This window comes from Cryptotermes secundus, unplaced genomic scaffold, assembly GCF_002891405.2.
Source record: "Cryptotermes secundus unplaced genomic scaffold, Csec_1.0 scaffold350, whole genome shotgun sequence".
Lineage (NCBI taxonomy): Eukaryota > Metazoa > Arthropoda > Insecta > Blattodea > Kalotermitidae > Cryptotermes > Cryptotermes secundus.
In genome coordinates, this window is record NW_019731981.1 from 59212 (window position 1) to 86084 (window position 26873).

At 38.3% G+C, this 26873-nt stretch overlaps 3 protein-coding genes across 7 annotated transcripts in view; 1 reads left to right on the forward strand and 2 right to left on the reverse strand.

The window, feature by feature from the left end:
• The window catches only part of LOC111867389 (FERM domain-containing protein 8), a 39774-nt gene extending 31848 nt beyond the window's left edge, over positions 1–7926 (reverse strand). For 3 of the 5 annotated variants that reach the window (XM_023857191.2, XM_023857190.2, XM_023857193.2), the window contains exons 1-4: positions 7819–7926; positions 6300–6490; positions 2518–2666; positions 273–580 (exon numbers count right to left, since the gene is read on the reverse strand). In XM_023857191.2, coding sequence (XP_023712959.1) covers positions 273–580; positions 2518–2666; positions 6300–6320 — 478 coding nt within the window. In that variant the 5' untranslated portion in view covers positions 6321–6490; positions 7819–7926. Of the gene's footprint in view, positions 1–272; positions 581–637; positions 709–2517; positions 2667–5878; positions 5991–6299; positions 6491–7818 lie in introns of all 5 variants that reach the window. The other 2 variants (XM_023857194.2, XM_033752664.1) reach the window with 2 other exon arrangements.
• A 70-nt stretch (positions 7927–7996) lies between these two features.
• Positions 7997–9094, forward strand: LOC111867390 (SAYSvFN domain-containing protein 1). Its single transcript, XM_023857196.2, has 2 exons — positions 7997–8244; positions 8447–9094. Exons 1-2 carry the CDS (start codon positions 8104–8106, stop codon positions 8807–8809), a joined length of 504 nt encoding a protein of 167 aa, XP_023712964.1. The 5' UTR covers positions 7997–8103; the 3' UTR covers positions 8810–9094.
• Positions 9095–13919: 4825 nt separating this feature from the next.
• LOC111867395 (GTP-binding protein Rheb homolog) lies at positions 13920–25297 on the reverse strand. Its single transcript, XM_023857208.2, has 5 exons — positions 24866–25297; positions 24688–24759; positions 17406–17613; positions 16041–16170; positions 13920–15257 (listed from the first exon to the last, which is right to left on the reverse strand). The coding sequence occupies exons 1-5, from the start codon at positions 24912–24914 to the stop codon at positions 15168–15170; spliced, it is 549 nt and encodes a 182-aa protein (XP_023712976.1). The 5' UTR covers positions 24915–25297; the 3' UTR covers positions 13920–15167.
• Positions 25298–26873: the final 1576 nt, after the last annotated feature.

Here is a 26873-nt window from a genome sequence, read left to right on the forward strand (position 1 = left end):
ATGAGAAACTCAAACAAGCCTCAGCACTTCAAGGTGAATCAAGACGTCACAGATAGAGATCTCAAAAGTTTAAATTACATCAGATATCCATATTCAGTTAAATATTTATTTAAGAAAGATGATACCAAGCATATGCAGATGATATGGTGATATCTGAATGATCAGTGGGAGTAATTCAAGAAGATTTGTTGAGGAGTGTAGGACCAGGAAGGGAGTGAGGGGGTGAGTGAATGAGTGAGCAAGTTAATGTGAGTATTTAAATATCTGCTTACGTTTGGATGCAATTAGCTGAGCTGGCTGTTGATCATCAGATTGTAACTCAGCTGAACTGCCATCTTTGGATTGTTGTGTAGCGTCTGATGAGCCGGAAGTGTGAGAGTGTAGTGATCTATCCCAGTCTCTGTCTGTATCATGCCCTATTGTTCCGTACCCCACAGCAGTAGTTCCAAGGTGGGGCTTGTCCCTCTCAAACCGTTGAGACACTGTGTACAAGGGACCAACCTCATCAAATTGAGGCTCTGAGTTGATGTTGTAGTCCCCACGCATATATTCCTCACGAGTACGATCACGCAGGTAATCACTGAAATTGTTGTACATCAAAATTAAGCTAAATAAAATGATAAAAATGGAATCATACCATAGAGCACGTGTCCCAAATCTATGGTCTGATGACTGGAATTGCACCACGAAGTTGAAAGAGCTCCCACTCTGCAGGAAACAATAAGCATATTGATAACATTATAACAAAATCAAGAATCACAGTAAGTCTACTGGCAGTCCACAATGTGGACTGAAGAAAACTTAATGATATCAGTACTCAATTAGAAGCAAGCCCAACAAAGTTGTTACATCTTTTGGCTCTTCAGTGTGGGCTGGCAAAAAGTACAGCTCACACTGGTACAAAGTTGCTACAGCTACAGCCTTACAAAACTACAGTAATACAAAGACATTTGTCTCCAGATTGCAAAGCAAAAATTTAATACTGCAGGTGTTTTCACGAATCAATATTCAATGGACTTCTTGAATCAGACCTTATGTTTCAGGCTGCCAAGGTGTGGTTCATTTTAAGAAGTTAAACAGACAAAATAACGGATATTTCAGCATAAATATCCTCACGCTACTCATGAAGGGGTGTTGTATGATTTCATAGTTGGGATTTTGTTTGCATGTTTTTTCATAAAATATTAAATTCTAAATGTTATGTGAGATTATCACACTTATACACTAAGAACAAGAAATACTGTAGTGGAATTCTATGACAGATAATGTAATGGCACACACTGTGAACAATTTTATGGATACATTAGATGAAATCCTTGGTAAACTAGTCATAAGTTAAGGTCTGTGACTTCTGTGATCATCCAATTTAAATCAATGTGTAAGATTTGAGGTTTCTGCAGCGGTGACTATTAAGAATGTTGTCTTCTGGGATGTGGCACCATGTAGATCTAGTGTAAACTGACTTCGGAGGAACATATCGCCTCCATCTTCAGGGTAGAACAATCTGCAAGCGAGGAACCAGCATGTGTAGGTTGCAGAGTGCAGCCAACTGCACACACTGGTTCCTCACTTGCGGATTTTTCACCCTGAAGATGGAGGCGACATGTTCCTCCGAAGTTGGTTTACACTAGATCTACAAGGCGCCACATACAACAAGATGGAATTCTTCATAAATCAATGCGACTTATGGGGAATGCTGAAAGAAAAGGTGTATGTGAACAGCTCATACTCTTTGGAAGAACTTCAAGAAACCATCAAGTATGAAGTTTCCACTGTTCATGTAAAGAAGCTCTGACATGTCTAGAAAGATCCTCATGGTGTGAGACATGCTTAGAAGTAGAGGGATGTCACTTCAAGGATCTTCTATAAAATGTATAAAATAAGGTAAGTGAGCACACAGTAGCGTAGTTAGTTGAGGCACTATACTACATGCTGGAAGGCCACGCTCTCAAAACCCGATGTGGAGGATTTATTCAATTTACCTAATACTTCAGCCACACTATGGCCCTGTGGTCAACTCAGCCTCTAACAGAAATGAGTCCCAGGAATATTCTTTGGGGTAAAGGGTGGCCGGCGTGTAAGACTAACAACCTTACTGCCATCTATGAACCGACTGTCTAGAAAATGTGGGAACCTCAACATCTCACAACCCTATGGGCCTCAATGACCTGTTACAGGGATACCTTTACTTATTTACACCACAGCAGAAAAGTGGGCTGTGAATTATTGGCTACTATAGCAGGTATGTGCAAGAACAGTGCTGTGTCAGCTGCAGAGGCAAACCTAATGGTAAACTGTATGCCCTGTATATTCATACTTCAGAAACTAAATTATAAGAATTACTCACTGAATCATCATTGCTAATATGTTAGATCCTCAGTCATATTCAGCTTTAAAGAAAGTGCAGCCACCCCTCCAAAGCCTCCACTGACATATAAAATAGTTATTTGCTATTACTTGCTGAATGTTTTCGTAACTCATTATGCACAAACATGATCATAATGTTTCTATAATCACCTGTATTGATCCACCAAGTACTCTGGTGGTTGTGGATAAACCCTGCTCCTGGGATATTCCACTGGTATTACTGTGATGTAGTTCTGACAGTTATCTGCCTGGTGACTATCCATACTTTCAGTAGTTGACATAGTAGTTAGGTAAACAGTCTGAAACCAAATCATATTCACATTGCATGAATATGAACTAATTTCAATGAAGGTAAAAAATGCTTTGCACAAAATCTAACCTTTTATAATTGCTAAAAAATTGTGAAGATTAATTATCAATGAAGAAAAACTCTTTCTGCCAAAGCCTACAGTTTATCTTATTACAAAAAGAATACATAAAAACTTAGTCCTTGCATTTATCTGAATAGTAACTGCATTTACTTACTTGCTTACTCATGGAGCTGAGCCCTTCTTGAGGAGCCGCCAATTTTGCAGCTACTCAAGGACTTCCCAGCATTTTATGGAATCCGAAGGTTCATTACCATGTTCACAAGAGCCCTCCACTGGTCCCTATCCTGAGCCAGATCAATTCAACACATCGCATCCCATCCTATCTATATTGTCCACCCACCTACGCCTTGGTACTCCCAGTTGTCTCTTTCTTTCTGGATTTCCCACCAATATCCTATATGTGTTCGTCTCCCCCATTCGTGCTACATGCACTGCCCACCTCATCCTCCTTGACTTGATCATTCTAATTATAACTGCATTACTGTACAAAATAAGAATATTCTGATTTTAAAACATTTCATTCATATGAAATCAACCACTGTGAGAGCAAGTACCATAGCTTCATTCCAATTTGAACTCAAAGCAATCTACTATTATGAGCAATAGGGATGCTTTAATGATTACTGTACTCCATTCTTTTTGTACCACTCACCACTGTTTCAAATACTCTGTAAAGCTTCAACTTTTTCAAATCTTCTGAACCATCCACATAATACCCTACTCAAATACAATACTAATAATAAATTAAGAAAAGTAAAGAAAACAGGAACCAACTTTGATACGATCCATTATAGTGGAACTCAGCACATGCAAATTCCTGTTGCTCAAATATGGCCAAATTTGAGCATATGTTATGGTCAAGTATTAACTTACCGCTTAGGTTGACTCACATGCAAAAACCTGGTGTAAAAAAACTATATACCAGGAACCGACTTAAACATCAAGAACATCATCACTTAATCAATTTTACTTGAGGACATTGAGATTAAAAGTCAAGTTAATGTAAATAGAATAACTACCTCTGTTATCTGACTCCGGAACAGCAGCCACTTCAAGAAAAGAACAAACTGAAATTCTTTTGAGTCATCCATGTGATATACATTTAACATTCCTAATTTGAGGTCTTCCCTCATTTTGCACTAATTTCAATGACTCCAAATCAATAATCTCACTGAGAAATTATCTCCAGTTAAGAATTCCTTCCATTAAAGATTTTCTTTTGGCACTATACAGTCCAGGTCAGGCCCGCCCAACAAATAGCTTGCAGGAAACCTACTGACTGTGTTATGTGAACAGTCCTCTTCTCACAGCTTTTATAATAAAAACAAAATTAATATGAACCAGCTTACTATGTGTCTGTTTTTCTTTAGGTTTTATCTTACCAAAATGATTATAACAATTTCATAATGTTATGAGCTTCTTATATATGGAGACATACACTACCTTACTAATTCAGTTTGTAAAAATGTGCTAAAAACAGACACCTCAAACTATGTTGTGGATTTCATTTTTTTATTAATTTTTAACATCATCAGCAGCAGATTTTTATTGCATATAACGTATGGGAAAATGTGCAGATCAAATGACTGCACAAACTTTGAGGTGATGTGTAAAATCATTAGGGTAATGGAAGCCTATGTGGGCAGAAATCTTGTATAAAATCAAATTACTGAATTGTATTAATTTCAATGTATACATAAGGCTGATCTACTTATTCAAATGAAAAGTAATAACAGAAAATTATTATAAAAGTCATATCCAAAACTGTTATTTAAAGCTACTGTCATCTCTCACTCTACTTTTATTTTCAGTTAAGTGACGATGACCAGTTATCAGGTGACTTTCATGTAAAATCGCCAGCCAGTATCATGCGTTAATATACTTTGTTCAATGCAAGGCAGGCACAAGCTGCTGGATAAAAAATCAGAAGAAAATTAGGAACAGAAAGAAAGGCTCATTCCAGAGACAAAGGGCAGCCTCAGTACTGCATCAATTGTTCTGTCATTCTGAGATACAAGAAATGGAAATGACAGATTTTAGGCTTTCATGGTGGTTAATTATTGGTGTTGATTCTGTTCTTGGGTTGTTACACATGTGGGTGTGGATGATGTTGCTGACACTTTGAAGGTACATGATGCCTACAAATCCAGAAATATTCCTCTGGAATATTGGCAACATCGCCCACGTCCACATGATGTAACAACCCAAGAAGAGAATAAACATCAGTCAACAGAAAATTTAGTTAATACAAATGACACACAAGCATTTGTACAAAGTTATTTCATCCATTACTGTATGGTATTTAATGTAATTTATAGAAAAAATATTACCGTATTTACGCATGTATAGGCCGCGTGCGTGTATAGGCCGCAGCACAATTTTCAGACAGAAATTATAGAAAAAATAATTTTCTTGGAATATTATTTCAGGAGTATTACACCCTGTATTACTAATTATGAATATAATTTTTTTTAAATGAAGTGTGATTTCGAATATTTCAAATATAAGCCGCACCACAGTTTTCCTCTTGAATTTTTGGCAAAAAATGTGTGGCCTATACATGCGTAAATATGGTATAGTGTCTACCCATCGCAAAACACCTGCACAAAGCATATGAATTCCTCTATAACTAATGTGGAATGCCTACTTTCAGGTTGATAAACTGAAGACTCCAGAGACCAGCACTGCTGCGAGTACGCAACATGCACATGATGTAAAATGTGTAAATATCTGTTTATAGCAAATTCGTTTGGAAATTTCTGGAACAGTGTTACTGTTAAGAATAAAGGGCTCTCTTCACTTGTCCTCCTCTCCATAGATTTAACAATGGTTTTTAACTGTACTGGTTATGTAGCATTGCATAGTATGGTGATTCATGAAATGGTGAACTGGAAATGATATGTAAGAAAATGGACATAGTCCATTTTAAAACATCGTTTGTTCCACTTAAAACACTAGTGTATCAAGCCATCAGCCCAGCTTTTCCCACATATTTAAATTTTACATCAGATTTCACCAATTTTTACTATAATTGGATTTTTAATTTTACTATGTTCCCCTGCATTACAAAGAGTTAAGGTACTATCCAGCATTTGTCTAGAATGGCTGAAACCACACAGAACTTCAATTACAATACTAGCCTGTCTCCTTGCTGAGTCCTGAACTCTGGATATCTTGAATACAAGGCAGGAGCGCTACTTATAAGATCACATCTGGTTCTCCACATTTGCCAAATGTGGGAGCAGTCTCAATCTTTGGAAATAAAAAATAAATCTAAACTCTAAAGGGAAAAATGTACAGCCTAAAACAAGTTTCCAATCTATGGACACGAGAATATTCTTAGTTACTAAGTGTAAAAAATATTATGGAAATAATTCTTACAGAAGCAGAAAAACTTGTACACAGATTTTTCTAATATGGCAATGCTAAATATGTTCCATATACTGCTGTCAACAACAGGAAGTTATTTAGTATAAAGTATATAAAGTTATAAGAAACTCTTCCAAATTACCCTGTCGAAAATAATAGCTACATAACTGAAAATTAGAAAATGTGACTTACATTAGGTTCATTTTCCAACATAATTCACTAGTAAGGTCACTGTTCAACTTAACAAAACTGAACTCTTAGCACTTCTGCAATGTTAATTGCCAGAAATTATTTGAATGCTTCCAGTTCTGCATATCTGGACTTGCTGCTATGCCTGATGAAGTTCCATCAACAGGACTGTTTATAATGTCAAGCCATGTGAACTGTAAAAACAGAAAGCACTCTAATGTTCCAGATGAAGACAAAAAAAGCGTTGTTACACATGAATGCTCATCATTACACAGAACCCAGCATATCATACCAGGGATGGCCAACAAATGATTCATGGACCAATCTGGCCATAAAATAAGTCTGGTTCAACTCCTAGACAAAACATAAAAATTTTACTTACAGCCATTACTTTCAACCAATTATAAAATATGAAATTCACAATATTGTAATTAACACTTGAGCAGTATTCTTCACAATATTATTACTCAACTGCTACTCTCTTCCAAAAATTGACTGTACACAAGGAATATAAATCACTGTTAATGAGACAACTTTTTGTCATGCTTACAAGAAATTACATAGGCTCTCCTATTACCTTTGGCACGTCCACCTGTCCACCCAAATGAAACAAACTGGTCTGAATAAACATACTGACAAAATTTGATAAAGGAGATCTGCACTAACTTCTGACATGAAAGCTTGATTTTGAGCCACATCAATATTTGCAAAAGCCAAACATGATTAACTCTATTAATTCCTCTTTATAAATTCACAATGTGTCTCATTCCGATACTTGTCCAAGTAGGTAATTTACAATAAAATTTGTCATGCAAATCAAATTTTGTCACAATAGTCCATATGCTGTATACTGCCAAAAACAAAAACTCTGCTACCATTTTCTTCAATTTCTATTCTAATTAAAATCAACACTGAAAGTTTTCATGCAAATCAGACTTTGTGCCAAATATGTCTAACCATCACAAAAATGTGAACATAATGTTGTCATAAATTGTTGTAAATTGGGACCTAAAATTTCTGGTACCTATTTCAATTAATATTACTGACCACAATAACTCTCCTTTCCGCAAAACACACATCTATTGCACATATTTTGCTTTACAAATGATTAAACAAATAAGTCTTTTATTTTATGGAGCCTCAGGCACACATTCGGACAAGAATTTGTGAGACCACTACACCTACTAATCCGTCAAGTATAGGCACAAATATGAGAAAATATCAGAATGGCTGCTTCTTAATAGCTCTCACACTCCTACATTCACTCATTTTATAATTTTCACACATTTTGTCAAAACCGGTGAGTCCGATGCATTCACTGAAGATTTGTCACGAGCTAATCTTTTACGTTTTGTTAAATATAAAATATGGGCATAACAATGATTTAGTGGTTAGAAGCTTTTAGGTTTGTCGAAAAATGATCTGTCATTAGACTTACACCAAGGACGGAATACAAATTTTCAAATTCTGTAACTTGTTGAAAATAATAACCATTCCACTTAACTAAAGCTATAATACTTACACGTAACCTCACTTTAACTCTTCATAATCTGGTGCTTAATAGGCACACAGTCACCATACAACATCCTACAATCTCTACCTTTCCACACCCCCTAACTCCTGTACGCTCCTGTCCTGAAATTCCATGTCGGTCCATGTCCGGTCCATGTCCATACGGTCCATACTGTGCATACATTTCATTTCATACCGAGCGGAACGGAGTTCATGAACATCACGAAGTTCTGTTTGTGCTGTCGTTGCTAGGTTTGCAGGTTGTTTTGGTATCATTTGAAATGAACGAACACTAATGGAGGCAAAACTTGCAGAATATAGGGCCCGCAAGCACAAGGAAGCAGTAAAGCAATTCCCGTACAATATTATGACGTTAAATTCACAGCAGCATGCAAGTGACACAGCACGAAACCTGTCACCTTCAACGCCGCAAGAGGTTAGATGTATTTTATTACGTTTCAGTCATAAATAACTTATCGTGTGAAAAAATACAGTTCATCGCAACTGGCATAATTGTATTTGCAACAGCGTTTGTATAAGCATAATTGTTATGTAATAATGCAAGAGCATAACGTTTTTCTGGAAAATATCTCACATACTGCTGACATACAAGTCTGTTTCTCTTTCTTCTCTTTCAGGATGGAAATATGAGCAAGAGCAGCTTGATTTCACATACCAGTGATGGTGCTGAATTATCTGATAGTAACTTGAGCGAATCCACCTGTCCAAATTTCACCTTATTTACAGTAATAACAAATACATTGTACTTTTTATTGTGGACAACCTTATATGCCGTCGCTGTTCATTTGGAATTTGGTACAGTCTACTTCATTGTGTCACTTCTGTATGCTATCTGGAGAAACACAGGAACTGGTCCAAAGAAGGATGGTGAAATCAGTGCTTACTCAGTATTCAATCCAAACTGTGAAGCTATTGATGGGACACTGAAAGCAGAGCAGTTTGAACAGGAACTTAGATATGGTGCTGGTAGTGTACATTGAATGGTTAATTTACATTTATTATAACTTAAAGGAGACAACATGTCACTGATGGTTGTGCTGTGGTTATTGTGTCAGTTTTAGATTTTAAGCATTCTATCATAGGTAAAAGCTATCCCTGTAACAGGCTGTTGGAAGGCCATAGGGTTTTGAGACATCGAGGCTCCCGCATTATCAAGATGGTCGGCTCACAGATGGTGGCTAGTTTGTCAGCGTTACACACCAGATGCCCTTTACTTCCAGGAAGATTCCTGGTACTCATTTCTGATATAGGCTAAGTCAACCCCAGGGCCATAGTGCTGCTGGAAGGATTAGGTCAATTGAAAAATCCAATGACCTCATCGGGAATCAAACTTGCGACCTTCCAGCTTGTAACATAGTACCTCAACCATGCTCAAATTACACATGTAATATTAGGAGTGTGGCTTTAGTAATACATTGTGCCTGTGTTAGAAGTATTGTAACTTGTACATGAAGTTATGGGAAAATATATTTATTTGTATACAGAAGAGTCTGTGTTTCTTGGGTTGGTAGACTGCCTTACCAGACTGAGCATGTGTGACAGGAATGCACATCATCCCATTTCATCTTTCATTTCTTTGGGTTATGTGACATTTTATGACCATTGTTATTTCATGCTAATTTTTGATAATGACAAAACCCTTAGGCTGTGCCTTCATACTCAACTTGGTACAAAGTTAAAGCTTTATAAACTATTTTATGTAGAATTTGGTAAGTAAGTAAAAAGTAAGTAAAGCTATCCCTGTACCAGGCCTTGAAGGCCCATAGGGTTGTGAGACGTTGAGGGTTCCACATTGTCTAGACAGTCGGCTCAAAGATGGCGGTAAGGTCGTCAGCCCTATGTGCCGGCCGCGCTTTACTCCCCAGGAAAATTATTTAATTAATTCATGGTACTCATTTCTGTTAGAGGCTGATTAAACCCCAGGGCCTAGTGCGGCTGGAAGGATTAGGTAAACTGAAAAAACTCCAGTGACCTCGTTAGGACTTGAACCCGTGACCTTTCAGCTTGTAGCATAGCTCCTCAACCACTATGCTACAGTGTAGCCCCATGTAGAATTTAGTAAGAAATGTAAAACTTCTGTGATGTAGGCATGTGGAAATACATGTGAGCTGTTAGTACGCAAGTCTAGTCCTCTTGATGTTGAACTGCTGGAAAGATATAAAAGTGCCAGGTATTGAGTACAGTGTGACAGAACAAATACAAACAGGAAGTGAAACATTCGTTATGAGATCTATAAACTCATAAATTCTATTTAGAATCTGGAAGAACTGTCTCAGTAGTGGAAGGACTCTATTACTATGTGTTTACAAGAAGTGGTGAAGCAATGGCCAAGGCATATCATTATTATCCACTTCATATGTACTTTCATCCAGTATCCTTCTCTCAAGTTTATCTCACATCCAAACAAAATTACTGAGGCTCATGACTGTAGGTTCTGACATAACAGATCAACTACTGAGCAGATTTTTTTTCTTTTGCACCTGTCAGATACTGGAGAAAAAACAGGAGCACAATTAGATGGTATATCAACTATTTGTAGACTTATGAAGGTCTATGATTCTGCTATTGGAGGGAAGTATATTGTAGTCTTCTCATTAAATTTGGTGTATCAGGAAACTAAGACAAATTAAAATGTGTGTAAATGAAACCTACTGTAAAGTCCATATGGTAAACATTTGTCTGACGTTTCATATTCAAAATTAACTGCAACAAGGAGGCACTTTCTGACTGCCATATATTGTTTATCAGTTTTGCTTTAGAACGCACTATTATGAAGGTCCAAGAACAACAGGTAGGATTTAAATTGAATGGGACATATTAGTTTCTGAAGTATGCTGACGACATTAATTTATTATTAATACTGTAAAGGAAAACACAGAAGTTCTAATGGACACAATGCCATGAGCCAGTATTGCAGATTCTGCAGATTAATGTGTTAAAAATATATAATAAACTTTGATGTGCATACCTTTTTTTGTTATCTGCTTGATGTATATGTAGGTTGAAATGAAACTACAGTATTCAGTTTCACTATGAATGCACAGAAAACAGATCACACTCTGTATCTCAGCCATGATGCAACTGTCCGTTCACGACCATAGAAAGGGCAATAATCTCTTGCAGCTACAACAGAAGGTGTTAGCACTGAAGAAGGAACCCCTCTAACTTTTTCTTGAATAGCCACGTTTTCATTCTTCTGTCCTTTAGTCAAAAGGTTCGAAAATCTGAAGGGCGTAACAAAGTTGTAAGGTTTTCCAGCAGAGAACCAAATGATTTTATTGCTTCCATCTGTTTTGTAACACCAGGGACTGCTAAAATTTGTCAAGTGTTACAAACAGAAATGAATTTATAATGCAGAACAACTCTGTGAAGAACTGGCAAACCATTTTTGCAGTGTGCATCAAAATTAAAAGAAAAAAATTGAAAATAGTGTATAACTAATAGGTACATTTCCCTTGTAATATATGTAAGACAGAGAATTTTGTTCACCGAAGTTAACACCCAGTGTTCCAGTTCACGCCTCTTCACCTGTGGGATTTCCAGCACCATTGATTACCTGTGAGTGCTGGTAAAATCCAGCTTATAGCATTGTTACACAGATAATTACCACACTTTCATTACTCTTCACAGTGCAGAAACAACTGCACATTTCAAGTCTGCTATACCTGGTGTGTTCAAAAAGTATCGAACCTTTGGTCGGCAGAAATACATTTATTGATTTGAAGGTACAAAACCCTAATCCCCTTCAAAGTAGTCTCCTTGGTAATGCACACACTTCTCCCATTGTTGGAAACACTTCTGGAACGCATCTATTGGAATGGTGATCAGCCGGACCGTCGCATTCCGCATGATGTCTTCTCTTGACTCAAATTGGGTTCCTTTCAGCGGCATTTTCAGCTTGGGAAATAGCCAAAACTCACACGGAGCCATGTTGGGGGAGTAGGGAGCCTGACGAACCACAGGGATGTTGTGTTTGGCGATGAAAGTCTGAATCAGATGCGCAGAATGGGCAGGTGCGATAACATGATGGAGCTGCCAAGTATTTGCTGCCCACAGATCCAGTCGTTTGCGCCGCACAGCATCACGAAGGCGATGAAGGACCTCCTGCTAGTATTCCTTTGTGATGGTTTGGCCTTGTGGTGTGTACTCTTGATGCACAACCTCACAGGAGTTGAAGAAAATGGCCAACATGACCTTCACATTGCTGCAGACCTGCTGTGCTTTTTTTGGCCTCGGGGGATGTTGGATGTTTCCACCGTGACGACTGCATCTTGGTTTCCGGGTCGTACACATAAACCCATGACTCATCGCCTGTGATCACGGTGTTCAGGAAGTTGGCGTTACTGTTTGCATTGTCCAGCACGTCCTGTGCGATTTCCAGACGGCATTGCTTCTGCTCCATTGTTAGCAGTTTTGGTATGAATTTCGCGAACACTCTCCTCATGCCCAAATCCTCGGTCAAAATTGAATGTACCGATCCAATGCTTACCGGTCTCATTCGCAAGTTCTCGGACTGTGATACGATGGTCCTCCATGACCAAAGTCCGCACTTGCTCAATGACATTCTCATTTCGGCTTGTTGAGGGTCTCCCTGAACACGGTTCGCTGTCCACTGATATGCTGCCATCTTTGAAGTGGTTGTACCACTCCTTTATCCGTGAGTTGCTCATGGCATCGTCCCCGAAAGCCTGTTGAATCTTGCGAATGGTTTCCACTTGGGTATCGCCAAGCTTTTGGCAAAATTTGATGCAATATTGCTGCTCATGTTGTTCCGTCATTTTACATCTTACTGGAATCCGATGAGCACTCACTACACGTCCTCACTCATAGGCCGACTGCCAGCGACTGACGCTTTCTGCGGGCAGGAAAAAATTCACAACTGCGCATGAATGTCCCCTCCACATCTCCACCGAAGGGAGCCTCCCGCGCTTCATTGGTTTACGCGGGAAAAAAGAAGGTTCAATATTTTTTGAACACACCACATATCTTCCCATACACATTGCTTGGTTATGGCCTCCAATAATGGGTGCTCTTCCTAATGTTTCCATGCTTGATGGCTCTCTTTATATAGCTGTATCACAGATCAATGGACAAAACAGTCCTCAGCAGTTCCTCGACTGTTGTGTGCATTCTCATTGCTGCAGAATCATGTTTTAATAAGCCACTGCATGGCAATGGGCACCTCCGTACCACTTTTCTAACTTTCAGGTGTCACATCATAATACTGTCACGTGCAGGGATGACTATTAAGATCGGTTTTAGATTGGATGATTGGATTTATTGACACCTTATACATTTACAACTTGGGATTACTGTCAATACAGCGCTATCGCTATTCTACATGCTTTCCAGTTCACTGTTGCACACACACTAGGGTTTCAAATGTATTTTTGTGTAAAGTAAAAGTAAAGGTATCCCTGTAACAGGCCGTGGAGGCCCATAGGGTTGTGAGATGTTGAGGTTCCCACATTTTCTAGACAATTGGCTCATAGATGGCAGCAAGTGTTGTCAGCCCTACGTGCCGGCCACCTTATACCCCAAAGAATATTCCTGGTACTCATTTCTGTTAGAGGCTGAGTTTACCCCAGGGTCATAGTGCGGCTGGATTAGGTCAACTGAAAAAATTCAATGACCTCATTGGCACTTGAACCTGTGACCTTCCGGCTTGTAGCATAGTGCCTTAACTACCTACACTACCACGTGCTCCATGCATTTTTGTGTACTAACATTATTTCTCATCAGAAAATGTGTTCATTTTAAATGTGGATTGAAAAATTTTTTTGCAATAACATCTCCAGTTATAAAATGAAAGATAATAAAAAAACAGGTCCGTGTTATGTAATTTCACAGTAGGGATATCTTTCAAGATAAAATACCTTCTGTAATGCAGGAGCATGCTGTAGTTGTGTTTCTCTGTTTAACGTTTTTCTCTAACTGCATAGATTACATGCCCCTTAATGGCAGAATAATTATGAATAGTGAAATGGGAAGGATATGGGGGGTGGAAGGTTTAACAGGTCTCCAGCACGCCTGTCAAAGTCCACACAAAGATATGAGCTTGCACCTTCGAAATGACAGAAGATACCTAACTACTATTCCAAGACATTTTGCATTTCATAATATTAGCTGCAAGTGGATATCCACATACAAGCAACTGGTCTCATACTGGTTTACACTCTTTATTGTACAACACAACCTGTCCTCACAATGAGAACTGAGCTGTAGATATGCACGGGGATCCACATTTATGCACTATAGGTGTTCATAAGAATATCATAATATGCCATAGGACACTATGTTTACGTAAGTGCTAACAATGTGTACTTGAATGCTAAAAATAATATAAATTATGACAAAAAGTATAATTATGCTCTATCATAATTTTTGAACTTCTTCATACATACATATTCATAAAGCACAGATATTTTGTGATCCAATCTAACCTCAAAATAAACCCTAACAATTTACATTCAAGATTATATACAATAACCATAAATACATCTAAAATAATAAATCATAATCACTGCTGATAATATAAGTCTATTAATATGTATTCCATCTTAATGATTCTCTCAAAATAAAAGTTATGTAATGTGTTACACAGGATAAATAATACTTCAGCATAAGGATAGTTATTAAGGGGTATGCCAATAATAAGTCACACTTATGTTCTAAATCCAGTCTCACAGTTATATATATAATATCAATTATTTGTAACTAAAATGAACCAGGGCCAACATCTTCCAAATGATATCAAAGGCATATGCTGATAACATGATGCTGTGAATAATTAGTATCCAAACAATGTGAATGAATACATAAAAAACATGGGATAATGCAATTTAAAATTTCTGATTTGTATATTCTATACTAATTCATGAGTCTCAATACTTCTCATCTGAGCTTCATTCCTCAAACATTTTTATAGGGCGGAACAAGAAAAAAATCTACTAACATGAGAAAATATGAACACAAATCTCAAATCTTGCCTGTTCCACATCAGTGCAGTCACTTACTGTTCCATAAAAAGTGCCCTGTTACAAGTGCATATCAAGTAAAGAAGCTTTTCCCAATGCAAGAAGCAGGTTGTCTACTCTGAAATATAATGTATTTAGCTATTATATGTATGTTAATATGGAATTTATAATACACTGCCAGATACTTCTAGATTCACATATGTACATAAGGCTAAAATGACATAGTAGGGGCATTAATTCTGGACACAAATCATATAAAATACCCCTGGTATTATTTCTTACAGTGTCATTGGAATTAATTTACGTGGAAATGGCAGCTTGCTCTTGCTCTCATCCTGGGCAGCAGGCTGTGGATTTCTGCTCATGAAATGACACAACTGGATTTCTCCTGGACATTGCCATTTGCTTTTTCAATCTCAAGCAAAGCTGTGTGAAAGATGTCTGCCACAGACTATAACAAGAGAACAAAAATCATCAATATGGGTACAGTATGTTAGACATGACGAATTAGTTCAGCTGATAAGCCTCTTCAAGCATAAAAAATTATTCTGAGCACAGCAGTAGTGATAATACCATATATCAGTACCTACAACATATAAAAAACCATTTCGATTATTCAATAAATGTTTGAGTAAGTAAGTAAAGGTATCCCTTTAAAATGCAGAGACTAAATATACATATTTATGGGCAACAACCAGTATCACTGACTATATCTGGCAACACCATTACGTTTGTTCATGCATCAGCTGTTTATGGCAATAAATTAACAACTGTGACCCACCCCAGATGTACATAAAACTGGAACAATGAAGCATGCTTTGTTTTTTTCAAGGCAAAGGACTGTAGATTTATAGATCTATAAACCTACAGATATTCATTGTGGTGACTCAAGAGTGCATTAATGCCATCAGAGCTTCATGTATTGAATGAAAGATATGAATATGGAAATTAAATCTGAGCTATGGTTCCATTCAAAACATTTTCCACAAAAGAATGAGTTTCCATAAACTGTGCACAAGCTGGGAACCACAAAACTTAACACCTAACAAAATCTTATCACCAAATTCATTTATAATATCCCTGTATTGAAAAATTGCAGAAAAATGTTCCATATAATAGTAAGTACCATGGCAACCTGATGCCTGGAACATGCTGAACTCTGATACAACCAACACTCAAGCAGCTATATACATTTGTAGCAATCTGAAAGTGATCAAAAGATATGAAGTCATACCTCATTCTGTTTAGCAGATGTCTCAAGGAAAGCTGCTTTCCAAGAATCAGCCAGCCGTTTTCCTTCCTCAGTGCTGATCATCCGTTCCATATGGAGATCTGTCTTGTTGCCTACCAGAACAATAGGGACACTGCAAAATATTAATTAGAAGTTACTAATTTGAAGTAATTTTTGGAAGTGCCAGCAACCTAACTAAAAAAAATACTGTATACATTGATAATCTCATGCTGCTAGGGTATTTCATGGACGTACACTGTGGACTCTGGCCAGTATGCTGCCCTACTGCAATTTTTCCTTACAATCTCGAAAACTGTGTCTATGAACATGCATAAAATTATTTCCTCATTCTTCCTTATCATCATGTTTCACAAAAATTTCTTATTGGCAGAACATTGCCACAGAACTGAATCCAAAATTTAGCAACACTATTCATTTGCAATAATTCACTGTACTATTTGAGATTATTAAAGTCTTTTAATGCTATAATATAATAATAATAATATAAAATGTATCAGATAATATCTAAAGCCCGACATGTTTCAACCTCAAGAGAAACCTAACACACATCAGCTATTAATTTTATATTGGTAATCTATATTTCATACAAAATGATTACTGAATCTGGTTTCTTCCAATTAGATATCTTAAATTATATAAATAAGTAAAATTATGCCAAATTATTAAAATAAGGTTTTTAGACTTACAGTACTCTTCCAAAATTTTCAGGGCAGATAAAAAATAAATTTCCCTCAATAACCAGTAAAAGGAATATGCAACTAACTTGTAAATTGAGACTAATAAAAGGGCATATACACTTACAAGTGTAATTACTTCATTTTTTACTTGTTCCTACTTAAAAAGCTATTTCACACGAAGTGTAACTTTTAATATTGGACTCACCAGCCAATTTTCTAGATAAAGCCCTGGAAAATCTGCCCCCTGTTAATCATGAGTCATGTCTATTATAATTTATTCCTTTTGTCTTAGTCTTTAAAAGAGAATAAAGTCCTTATATATACTGGTGTAGTACCTAGTGTGGGAACAGGATCCATATTTATTAACCATTACTTAGCAGTTTTAATTATCACTGTACATATGATAAGAAAATGACTGTAATATGGTGGTTATGTTGCTCATCAGTTATGAACTCACATTTGGCCTCCCTGATGATGGAATCTTAGTGTCATTCTAATTTCATATGTCATCAATCATTTCAAACCTGTTCTTTCATAATATTCAGCATTGAAGTTGTCAGTAATCACAGTACAGTTAGTTACTCAGTATCCCTTTAACATATTTAGCTATGCAGTTCACTTAGCTGTACAATTATGTCTAAAAATATATTTAAAAAATATGCATACTAACTGGACTTTCCCTGTCATGTCAAGTAATTTGTCATATATTATCTGTACAACTTCAAAGGACTTCGATGAAGTAATTGAATAGACCAGGACATAACCATGTATATCCATTGAATATTGAGCTGGAAATATTGAATATTCATCTTGCCCAGCTGTATCAACAAGCTTCAATTCATACTCCTGGCCATTGACCCGTGTTGACTTTGTAAATGCTGCAAGTAAACATATAGGACATTAGTGTCAGAACAAGAATCTTAAAAACAAAATATACTTGAGTAAAATCAATCATACTTTGAAAATGAGCTGATATACATGTACACATCTGCCTGCAAGGACACACACACAAAACAAATATACTCCATGGCCTGTAGTCCACAAGTCAACTACACCGACTGAGCGACTGCTGCTTGTCGGCAAAGTTAGTGCCAAATTTTGTGGATAGACGGTGTCGCATGGTCAGCGCAATGGATCCCAACGGCTGTTATTTTCAGTTTTCTAGACCGGAGCTGCTATTTCCTTGAAACAGCTCCTCAATTATCCTCATGAGGCTGACTGGATCCTGTTCCAGACCCACTACTTCTCAGAAAAACTGGTAGCGCCAGGAATCGAACCTGGACCTCTGGATCTGTACTCAGGAACTCTGGTCATTAGACCACAGACACTCAGTTGTTCATTACCATGTTCACAAGAGCTTGCTACTGGACCATATCCTGAGCCATATGAAAACAGTTCACATCCTGTTTCTCTAAGACCCACTTTAACATTAACCACCCATCTACGTCTAGGACCCCAAGGCAGTTTACTTTAACATCTCCAAACAAAATTCTGTGCATACGTTTCTAATCTCTCCCAAGCATTCTAAATGCCCTCTCCATCCCATTTTCCTTGCCTTGATCTCCTTGATAACGACTGATGAAGACTACAGCTTATGAAGCTCCTCATTATGTAATGTTCTCTAATCAGCTGTTATTTCCAATCTCCAGAGTCCAAATATTCTCCCTGGCACATTTTTCTGAAAACTCTTTTATCTATGCTATTCCCACAATGTGAAGTCAAATAATACTTTAATGTTTTCATCTGTAAACGTACAGAGTGGTTAGGAGGGGGGGGGAAATAAGATCTTCTATACTGAACATTATTAAGGATTCCCCAGATTTAATCTCCTTTTAAATTTCTTTCTGAATGTTGACATTTTACAGTGGTTTTCAATCACATTCTGGAAATATGGTATAAATAGCTTCTGCACAAATTAACACCATTAAAATAATTTAAAAGTTTCTATCCTGAGCAACAGAATTTCTTGAAGTTTATACTGAGTAAGGCAGGTCACACAGTAATGCTTCTGATGTGTATTCAGGGGTTGAACAGTTCAAATCTTGGTTGGGGCACCGTTTATTCTGATTGAGGTTTTTGCAACTTTCCTCAGCCCCTACATGCAAGGGGACAGTAATTCAAATTAGGCCATGACTGTTTCCTTCCATATTACCATATTTACGCATGTATAGGCCGCACATTTTTTGACAAAAATTCAAGAGGAAAACTGGGGTGCGGCTTATATTCGAAATATTCGAAATCAGACTTCATTTAAAAAAAATTATATTCATAATTAGTAATACAGGGTGTAATACTCCTGAAACAATATTCCAAGAAAATTATTTTTTCTATAATTTCTGTCTGAAAATTGTGCTGCGGCCTATACATGCGTAAATACGGTATTTCAAGTTCATTATTTACTAGACAGCCTATCATTAAACACTACACAGTCTGAACTACTAATAGCAGCAATAAACAAACCACAAGTAAATACATAAAATAAACTGATATTTACAAATGGGTGACCACCTTCCCAAGACACATGCTTTCTTGAAGTCTATAAATAGCTGACATACATTCCCACTATACTTCACTGTCTTCTGCTGTGTCTGATTGTCAGTTGACCTATTATGTTGGAATATATACTGATGGACCCTACTAATTTCATTTATGTGTGGAATTAACCTTTAGAGAAGAATGTTGGAGAAAATTTTGTGGAAAGTTAACAAGAGTGCTATTCCTCAATAATTAGTATTAAAATAACCTCCATGGCCTAAAATAATGAAAACATCCTTACCAACCTAACTATACAAAGTTCATGATGATATTATTGTGTAAAGGGGGCAGGGTATGTGCAAGTGTGCATCCATATCTTCCTAGGCACATTGACCCCACCCCCCATTGACTTTTCCACAAATGATTTGTTTTTTGTGAAGGTCAGCAACAAAGCAGCAGGAAGCAGGTAGCAGTTTCATGCTGGTTTCTTGCTTGGCTTATTGCTTTACCCTGAACAAGGAGGTGAAACATCAGTTGATTTTTGATTCTGTATCCCTGAAGATAACCACTGCTCCAAGAACATCAAATCCTACACAATAACAGATATGCCAGACAGAGTTAAAGAGTGTCATGTCAGTGCTTCAACAGCAGCCTCAAGAGTCTTCACAAGGTCAGCAGTCAGCTGCAGGTGACATGATTTAATATACAGGCAACTCATCGTGACCTGGAAGCCTCAAGTCAGGAGTTCAAGATGCAGTTGGTCATGGCAGATTCCTGAATGAGATACAGTGACAGAAATGCAGGGACCACTGCGATGAAGCTGTTGAAGACTGACAGATCCACATCCTGGACAGCGTTTCACCTGCAGTTCACAGTCATGGATGATTACAACGGTCGGACAGCCTGTTAGAAAGCCATGCATCTACTTGCCACTCTGCAGGGGCAGGCTGCCAACAACCTACACAGAGTCCAATCACAGTGCCATACAAAGACATCACTGAAGTGTTGAGCAGCTGTCACAGAGAACATGAGTTGGTGGTGGCCTACCAGTCATAATTCAAAACCAGAAATCAGCTGAGCAGTGAGTCACTATAAGAAATTACAGAAGCCACTGAACAATTGGCCCACCAGGCCCTTAATAGGTTACCCAAGGAATTCATGAGAGAGAGGCAGCTTTTGTTGATGGAGCGAAGGATTAGGGAGTAAAACAGCACTCCTCATGGGCACAAGAGGTCCCTCAATGAAGTCCTCAACCAGACCCTGAAGCAAGAGGCTGCTGGACCACCTGAGAGGCTGTAGGAGGTACAGGCTGGAGCTCCAGGGGCACACAGTTGTCATAGACCAAGCACCACAGTACTGTATGACCTGTATGCTGGCACTGTGGGAACACTAGGCACCTCAGAAGAGACTGTCAACAGGAAGGCAATGAGGACTGCTAAGAGGAAGCCAACAAGGACTAAAAAAACTAGCATAGGATGACATAAAGATGAAGGTGCCAGCATCATCACCCTCATCCCCTTGTTTCACAATCATGTACATACATGTGTTAGCCATGAGGAGTGATGACAGCCTATAAATGCATAGGGCCAGATAAGGTACAAAGCATGCCTTGTGACCACTAATATCAGGGCATCTGTGACCATCACTCAGTCTGATGTCACCACATGATTGCTGGAGAAAGTAGAATCCCTCCCTGTCTTGAAGGAGGCACTGGCAGAACTGACTCTAGGGCAGGGGGAACTACAAAGTTTGAGTGTTCATCACATACATCAGGCATGTCCAACGCGTCGATCGCGGGACGATTTTTTGTCGGTCTCATAGGCCTATAAGGAAATTATACATGAAAAGCATGTAAAGTCACTTGTAATACAATATGATTACATTCATGTTTTAAAGGGAAAACATGTATTAGTCCTTCCTATTTTTCTGTTCTTAACAAACAAGGTAAGTCTGTACTTTCAATGTATGTTGCTTTTACAACAAACATCATTTGTTGTGTTATTTTTACCAATATTTTTGCTTAAAGCAAGGTACGACCATAAGAGGGGGTGGTAGATCACTGGCAGTTTTGACACTAAAAAGTCGATCACAACCTGTTTGAAGTTGGACATGCCTGACATAGATCACAGATGTGTCATTTTTGGACTGGATGTCCTGAGAACTTACAACACAGCAGTGGATTTGATGTACCATGTGCTTCAACTGGTGAGGACAAAGTGTCACTGCGGCATTCCATGGCATGAACATGATCATTTCCCCATACAATGGCCAATGACAAGGTAATACTAGCTTGGTGTGGAAGTCATGACTGAATGGCTGGAGGGCCCCTGGAACAGCTTAGTGGGACTAAGTTCCAAGGCTGCCCATTGAAATGTACTGTACACGGCCATGATGCTAGTTGAACTTCAACAAGATACCTGTTAAGATGGCTGAACACTACTACGGTGGAAACAAATCAACATCAATGTGCTCTCTAGAAGACCCTGCCCAGAGGCATATCCTCAAAGCCAGAAAGTTGAACGGTAGCCAGGAAGCCTGAAGGTACAAGTTATCATAGAGCAGTCACTCTGATTGCTACCAACTTCATGCTGATTTCTTGGTTGGCTTATTCTCCAACACTGAAAGTGGAGATGAGTTTCTCCAAAATGTCAGAAGACTTTCTGCTGACTACACTACACCTCTTCATAACCACTACAGTGAGAACCTCTGATCCTGCATTTGGAGGAAATGGGTTCCATGCATTCTTAGGCTAGATTTACAGTAAGGAGAGAGCACAAACGTATGAATGCATGTAAAAGGGCACACTACATATTGGTTAAATAATGGAGGGCAGATAACGACGAAACCATCATAGCCTCATCATTAGTCAGTACTACTTCCATTTTCCAAAACATGAAGTCACTTAATGGCTAGATGAATAATTATTAAAAAAAAAAGTTTTGCACTTCAGTTCATGTCTAACTGATGGACAAGCTTCAGTAAATATGAGGGATGTTTGAACAGCAATGAGATTGGCAACAGTGATCTTGTTCAGTGGTACAGATCAAAATGGTGCATGTGCCATGTTGCTTCCTGAAGTGTGTTTAGCTGCTAGTGTAAAGGTCATCATTTTCCATATTATCTGTGTGTTTGTACGAGCTCTTGTAAGAAACCTATTCCGCAACAGGAGAGCTGAACAATACTTCATGTTTTAAACAACTGACTGAAGGCTTATCCCTGGGCTACAGACATGTCTTCTTTGGCCAAGAGTAATACACCCTCAGGAGGTGGAACAAACTAATTTGTCTTTCAAGAATAGATTTTTACAACTAGATCATTGCTCCTATAGGCTAGGCTCCACTACAGACACCTCCATTTAAACAAACATGTTTGAAAATATGGCACTCATGCCTTCATTCCTTCCTCGCAGCCTCATTACAGACTTAATCTTGGCAGGATAAAAGAAGTAAGTGCTCTTCTTCATGCTCTGTTCGTTTTACTCCTTGGGACAGAGCACCATGTACCCATGCAAGAGCAATGGCATATACAAAGTTATGAGTAAACTTTGGTATTAAATTTCAGTAACAGAGGCTCATATAGATCAAACAATCTTTACAAGAAAAAGAGCACCATGTAAAGATGGAGACCTCTACACATGACATTACCTTTACATAATATATGACAAGGCCACTGAACACAAAATATTATGACACAGGAAGGAGCATAGCTGAATTCTATTTTGTGCATTTTATGAAGATAAAAGACCAAAGTGAATTCTTTCAGGACGTGTTGCATAAAAAGAATAGTTATCACAACAAGAACGTTCTTACAGAGAAATCCTCCATGTGTTTGTAAAAAGACATCATTTGCACTACTGCCATTAGACACCTCTTGCAATTTGTCTCATCTATTGAATTTATGTGGAACTACACAGCCAAGTCCTCAAGTGTGATGTATCAGAATATTCATAAAAGCACAGGTAACTTCATACCTGTTATAGGGCTTGCTAGTGTCTCAAGGCAACTGACAAAAGAAAACTCCGTGGCCTGTAGTCTACAAGCAAACTATACCGACCAAGCAACTGCAGCTTGTCAGCAAAGTTAGTGCCAACTTTTGTGGATAGAGGTTGTCATGTGGTCAGTGCAACGGATTGGTATTCTACACCGGAGCTGATATTTCCTTGAAATAGCTCAATTATCTTCATGAGGCTGATTGGACACCGTTCCAGACCCACTTATTCTCAGAAAATCTGGTAGCGCCGGGAATCGAACCCAGGACCTCTGGATCTGTAGGCAGGAACTTTGAACACTAGACCACAGACGCGGTCAACTGACAAAACAGTATTTGAAATGTTAAAAGGGTCAGGTCTTTAGTTTTGAAGAAAATAGGAAAAAACCAACCAATCCTTCTTTAGACAGCCAGCCAAATGCTTAAATGACCTGTACTGTATGACTCATCTGAAATCGTGTTTCTTACACAATGAGCAATTTTTCATACAAATGAAATGCCTCTGCAGCATTTAAATGTCAAAATCAGCCAATATGGTCATGGATACTTTAATTTTTACTGCCTTAATTTTGTACTTTACTGCACTGTATGTTTGGTAAATTATTCTTACAACTGAAGTCTATTTCAGCTTGTCTCACCAGTCTAACCATAATTCCACATATGTGGGTAATTCCCATGATAATGGCCATGAGGATCTGTTGCACTGACAACACAACATCCTCATCCGCTAAATTTGGCACTAACTTTGCTGACAAGCGGCAGTCGATCAGTCGGTAGAGTTCGCTTGCGGACTACAGGCAACAGAGTTTTTTTTAACAATATACCTTAGAATATACAAGCATATTAACACTCCCAACACTCCTGTTAAGTGTATTATGGCTCTCATATATTCTTCCACATGCTATTATGGGGTACAATAAACTAGACAGCACGGTAAATATAAACTTGTCTAATTAAAAACTAGTCACAGGATTTATTCTAGTTACACTGAAAACCTAACGTAACACAACTGAAACTAATCTAAATGGTGCTAATGTAACCCACCATGGAATCTGAATGATGGAGAAATACAACAGTAACCTTTTTTTTTTTATTAACACAGTCACACCGATCTGTCAACGAAGTGTTTAACGACAACGAAACACTGCAAACAAAATAGACATACGTAACTAGTCAAAACATTTTAAAAATACAGCCTACACAGATATTTAATTCTGTAAAGCCTGTATATAACATCATCCGCCCACAAAAGAGTCTTATCATACGATGTTGTTAGTTATTTAAATGCCGCTTTATAAGTTTCGCTGGTTGCTCCATAACAAATCAGGTGACTGATGCTTAATGGAATATAAGATGTACGAGGTGGGGCATGCGGCAGTCTGAGGTAATTTACCCGCACAGCAAGGTTAGGGCATGTACGAACCGAATACAAGTCAGGAGCATTACGGCTGAGTCAATCTACTCACTAAGCTACAAGAAACACTACTCACTGTTTTCTATTGTTGGATCGTACGAGTCCACAAACTGTCCTTCAACGAACTGAATGCTCAATGATGACTTTCCTGTAACAGCAGAATTAAATGTGTACGTTAATAAGTATGAAAAAAATTTACGCTTTCATATAAAAAGTTAATTTGTATTAAACACTGAAGGTTATGCACAACTCACCCACTGATCTATAGCCCATTATGGCAATTTTCCTTTGCTTGGGAGGCATTTTCACTTCACGGAACACTTTATTATACAAAATAAATAAAACATCCCCGTAAAAACAAAGATATGTGTTGTCGTATCTGCTGTCAATATGCAATCAAACCACATAAATTTCCTACATACAACAAAGGTATAAGACTTCCTCCTTCTCCAACAGACTTTGCAACGACCTCAGTTGAATTTGAAATAAACTGAATCAACATACACCGATACGTTCCTTTTATGCTATCTATCGCGATGACTGAGATCTGTTGCTAGGCAGCGGCCAACTTAACGCATCAACAATGAAGTGACAACACGAGAATGCCCAACCAAATGTTTTTTCTTGATCCGACTGCAACTAGAAAAATCTGCGCAGGTTTTTAGTATAGATACAGGACTGTTTTCATTGCCATCCTGCGGGAAATAAAAGTCGCAGTCCAGCAACAAATTTCCTAACCACGTCACTTGTTCACGCTCTGTCATGCAATCCTCATTGATCTCCGGATATCTTCCGATGTCTTCTTGTGTTTCAATGCAATTTGAGCAACAGCTGCTTCCTCACAATCTTGATTTTGATTATAACATTGAAGAGTATTGACGATTCATGAAAACTCCTAATGGTTTTTGACGTATATTTCGACGTCATTTCCGCTATCGGTCTTATTTGGCTTCTCCGAGCATCTAATGTCCTTACTCCTACTAAATCTAACTTACATTTTGATATTTGTTTCGCAACTGTCATGAGCGAACCTGCCCTATATGGATTTCTTAAGCCGGGTCTAGACTTGTTACGTATCCCCGCATCGTATCTCCGTTGCGTATTATCCGATACAACGCGACAAAATTTTGCGTCCAGACTTGTTGCGTATCAACCGATGCAACGCGACAAAATTTCACCTTCCAAGAAGGTAACGAAGAAATGACGAGCTGAAACTCAGTTTCGAGCTACCTGACGGTAGCAGCGACCGCGTACATTTATCTTCACTGTGCTATAAAGGAAAGAAGAAAGAAATCACGACGTTTGTGGATATCACCGATCTATGCCGATAGGAAAGTATACAATGGGTACAATCTTTTGGCGGACTTAAATTTTCAGTCAGTAAGTCTGTTCAGTTCCTTTCCTCTCTCCTCCCATGCGTCCTGCTTTTTTGTTTTATTGTAATGTTCTGTGTTTTGGGGATTCCAAATCACGTCCCTCTTATATTCATCAATTAAATATATAATGTTCTCCTTACTCCACTCCATTCAGAGCATAAACAGAGAATCAAAAATACAAGACCCCACACTGGTGATGACTACACTCCAACTGTCTTTTTTGCAGACCTGATAGGCAAAGCGTGATTAAACTGTCTGCCTGTCCAGACTGGCACCACTGCAATGCATGTCATCCCCTTGATGCAACGGGAAAAGACCGCCAAGCGAGTGAACAGCCCATTGTGTATCACCGTATCAACATTTTGCAACAGAAGGATGATACAGGGTACCGTCCACACTGATACGATACGGGGATATGCAACAAGTCTGGACCCGGCTTTACATTCCACGTACGAAATCTCTTGCCAATTTTCTTTAGCTTCACTTGTTTGTCCAAAGAATCCATCCAGGTTTCAGGTCCTTTTTGATATTCTGTAACCCTCAAGGTGCAGGACTACCCGTTGTCCGCTATCCGTGACTGATTATTCAATATATTCACAGCTACCCTCCATATCTGGAGGCCATCTCTTTCTGCAAACTGAAGATGCACCATGTTGTAGTGACAACATGTAGCAGCTACTGACCCAATTAAACGGCATGGTGTCCCAAATAAGAGATGCAAATTCTTGTTATATTTTGTGATATGTCAAGCTGTTGTTGGGCAATGGGACGAGGAACGAGTTATCACGAAGACAGACTCTTTGATAAAACGGTCAGCTGCCAAGAATCTAAACCCTGCATCTAGTTACTAACACGTGACAATTTCAATTAATTCTTTTGAGATGTT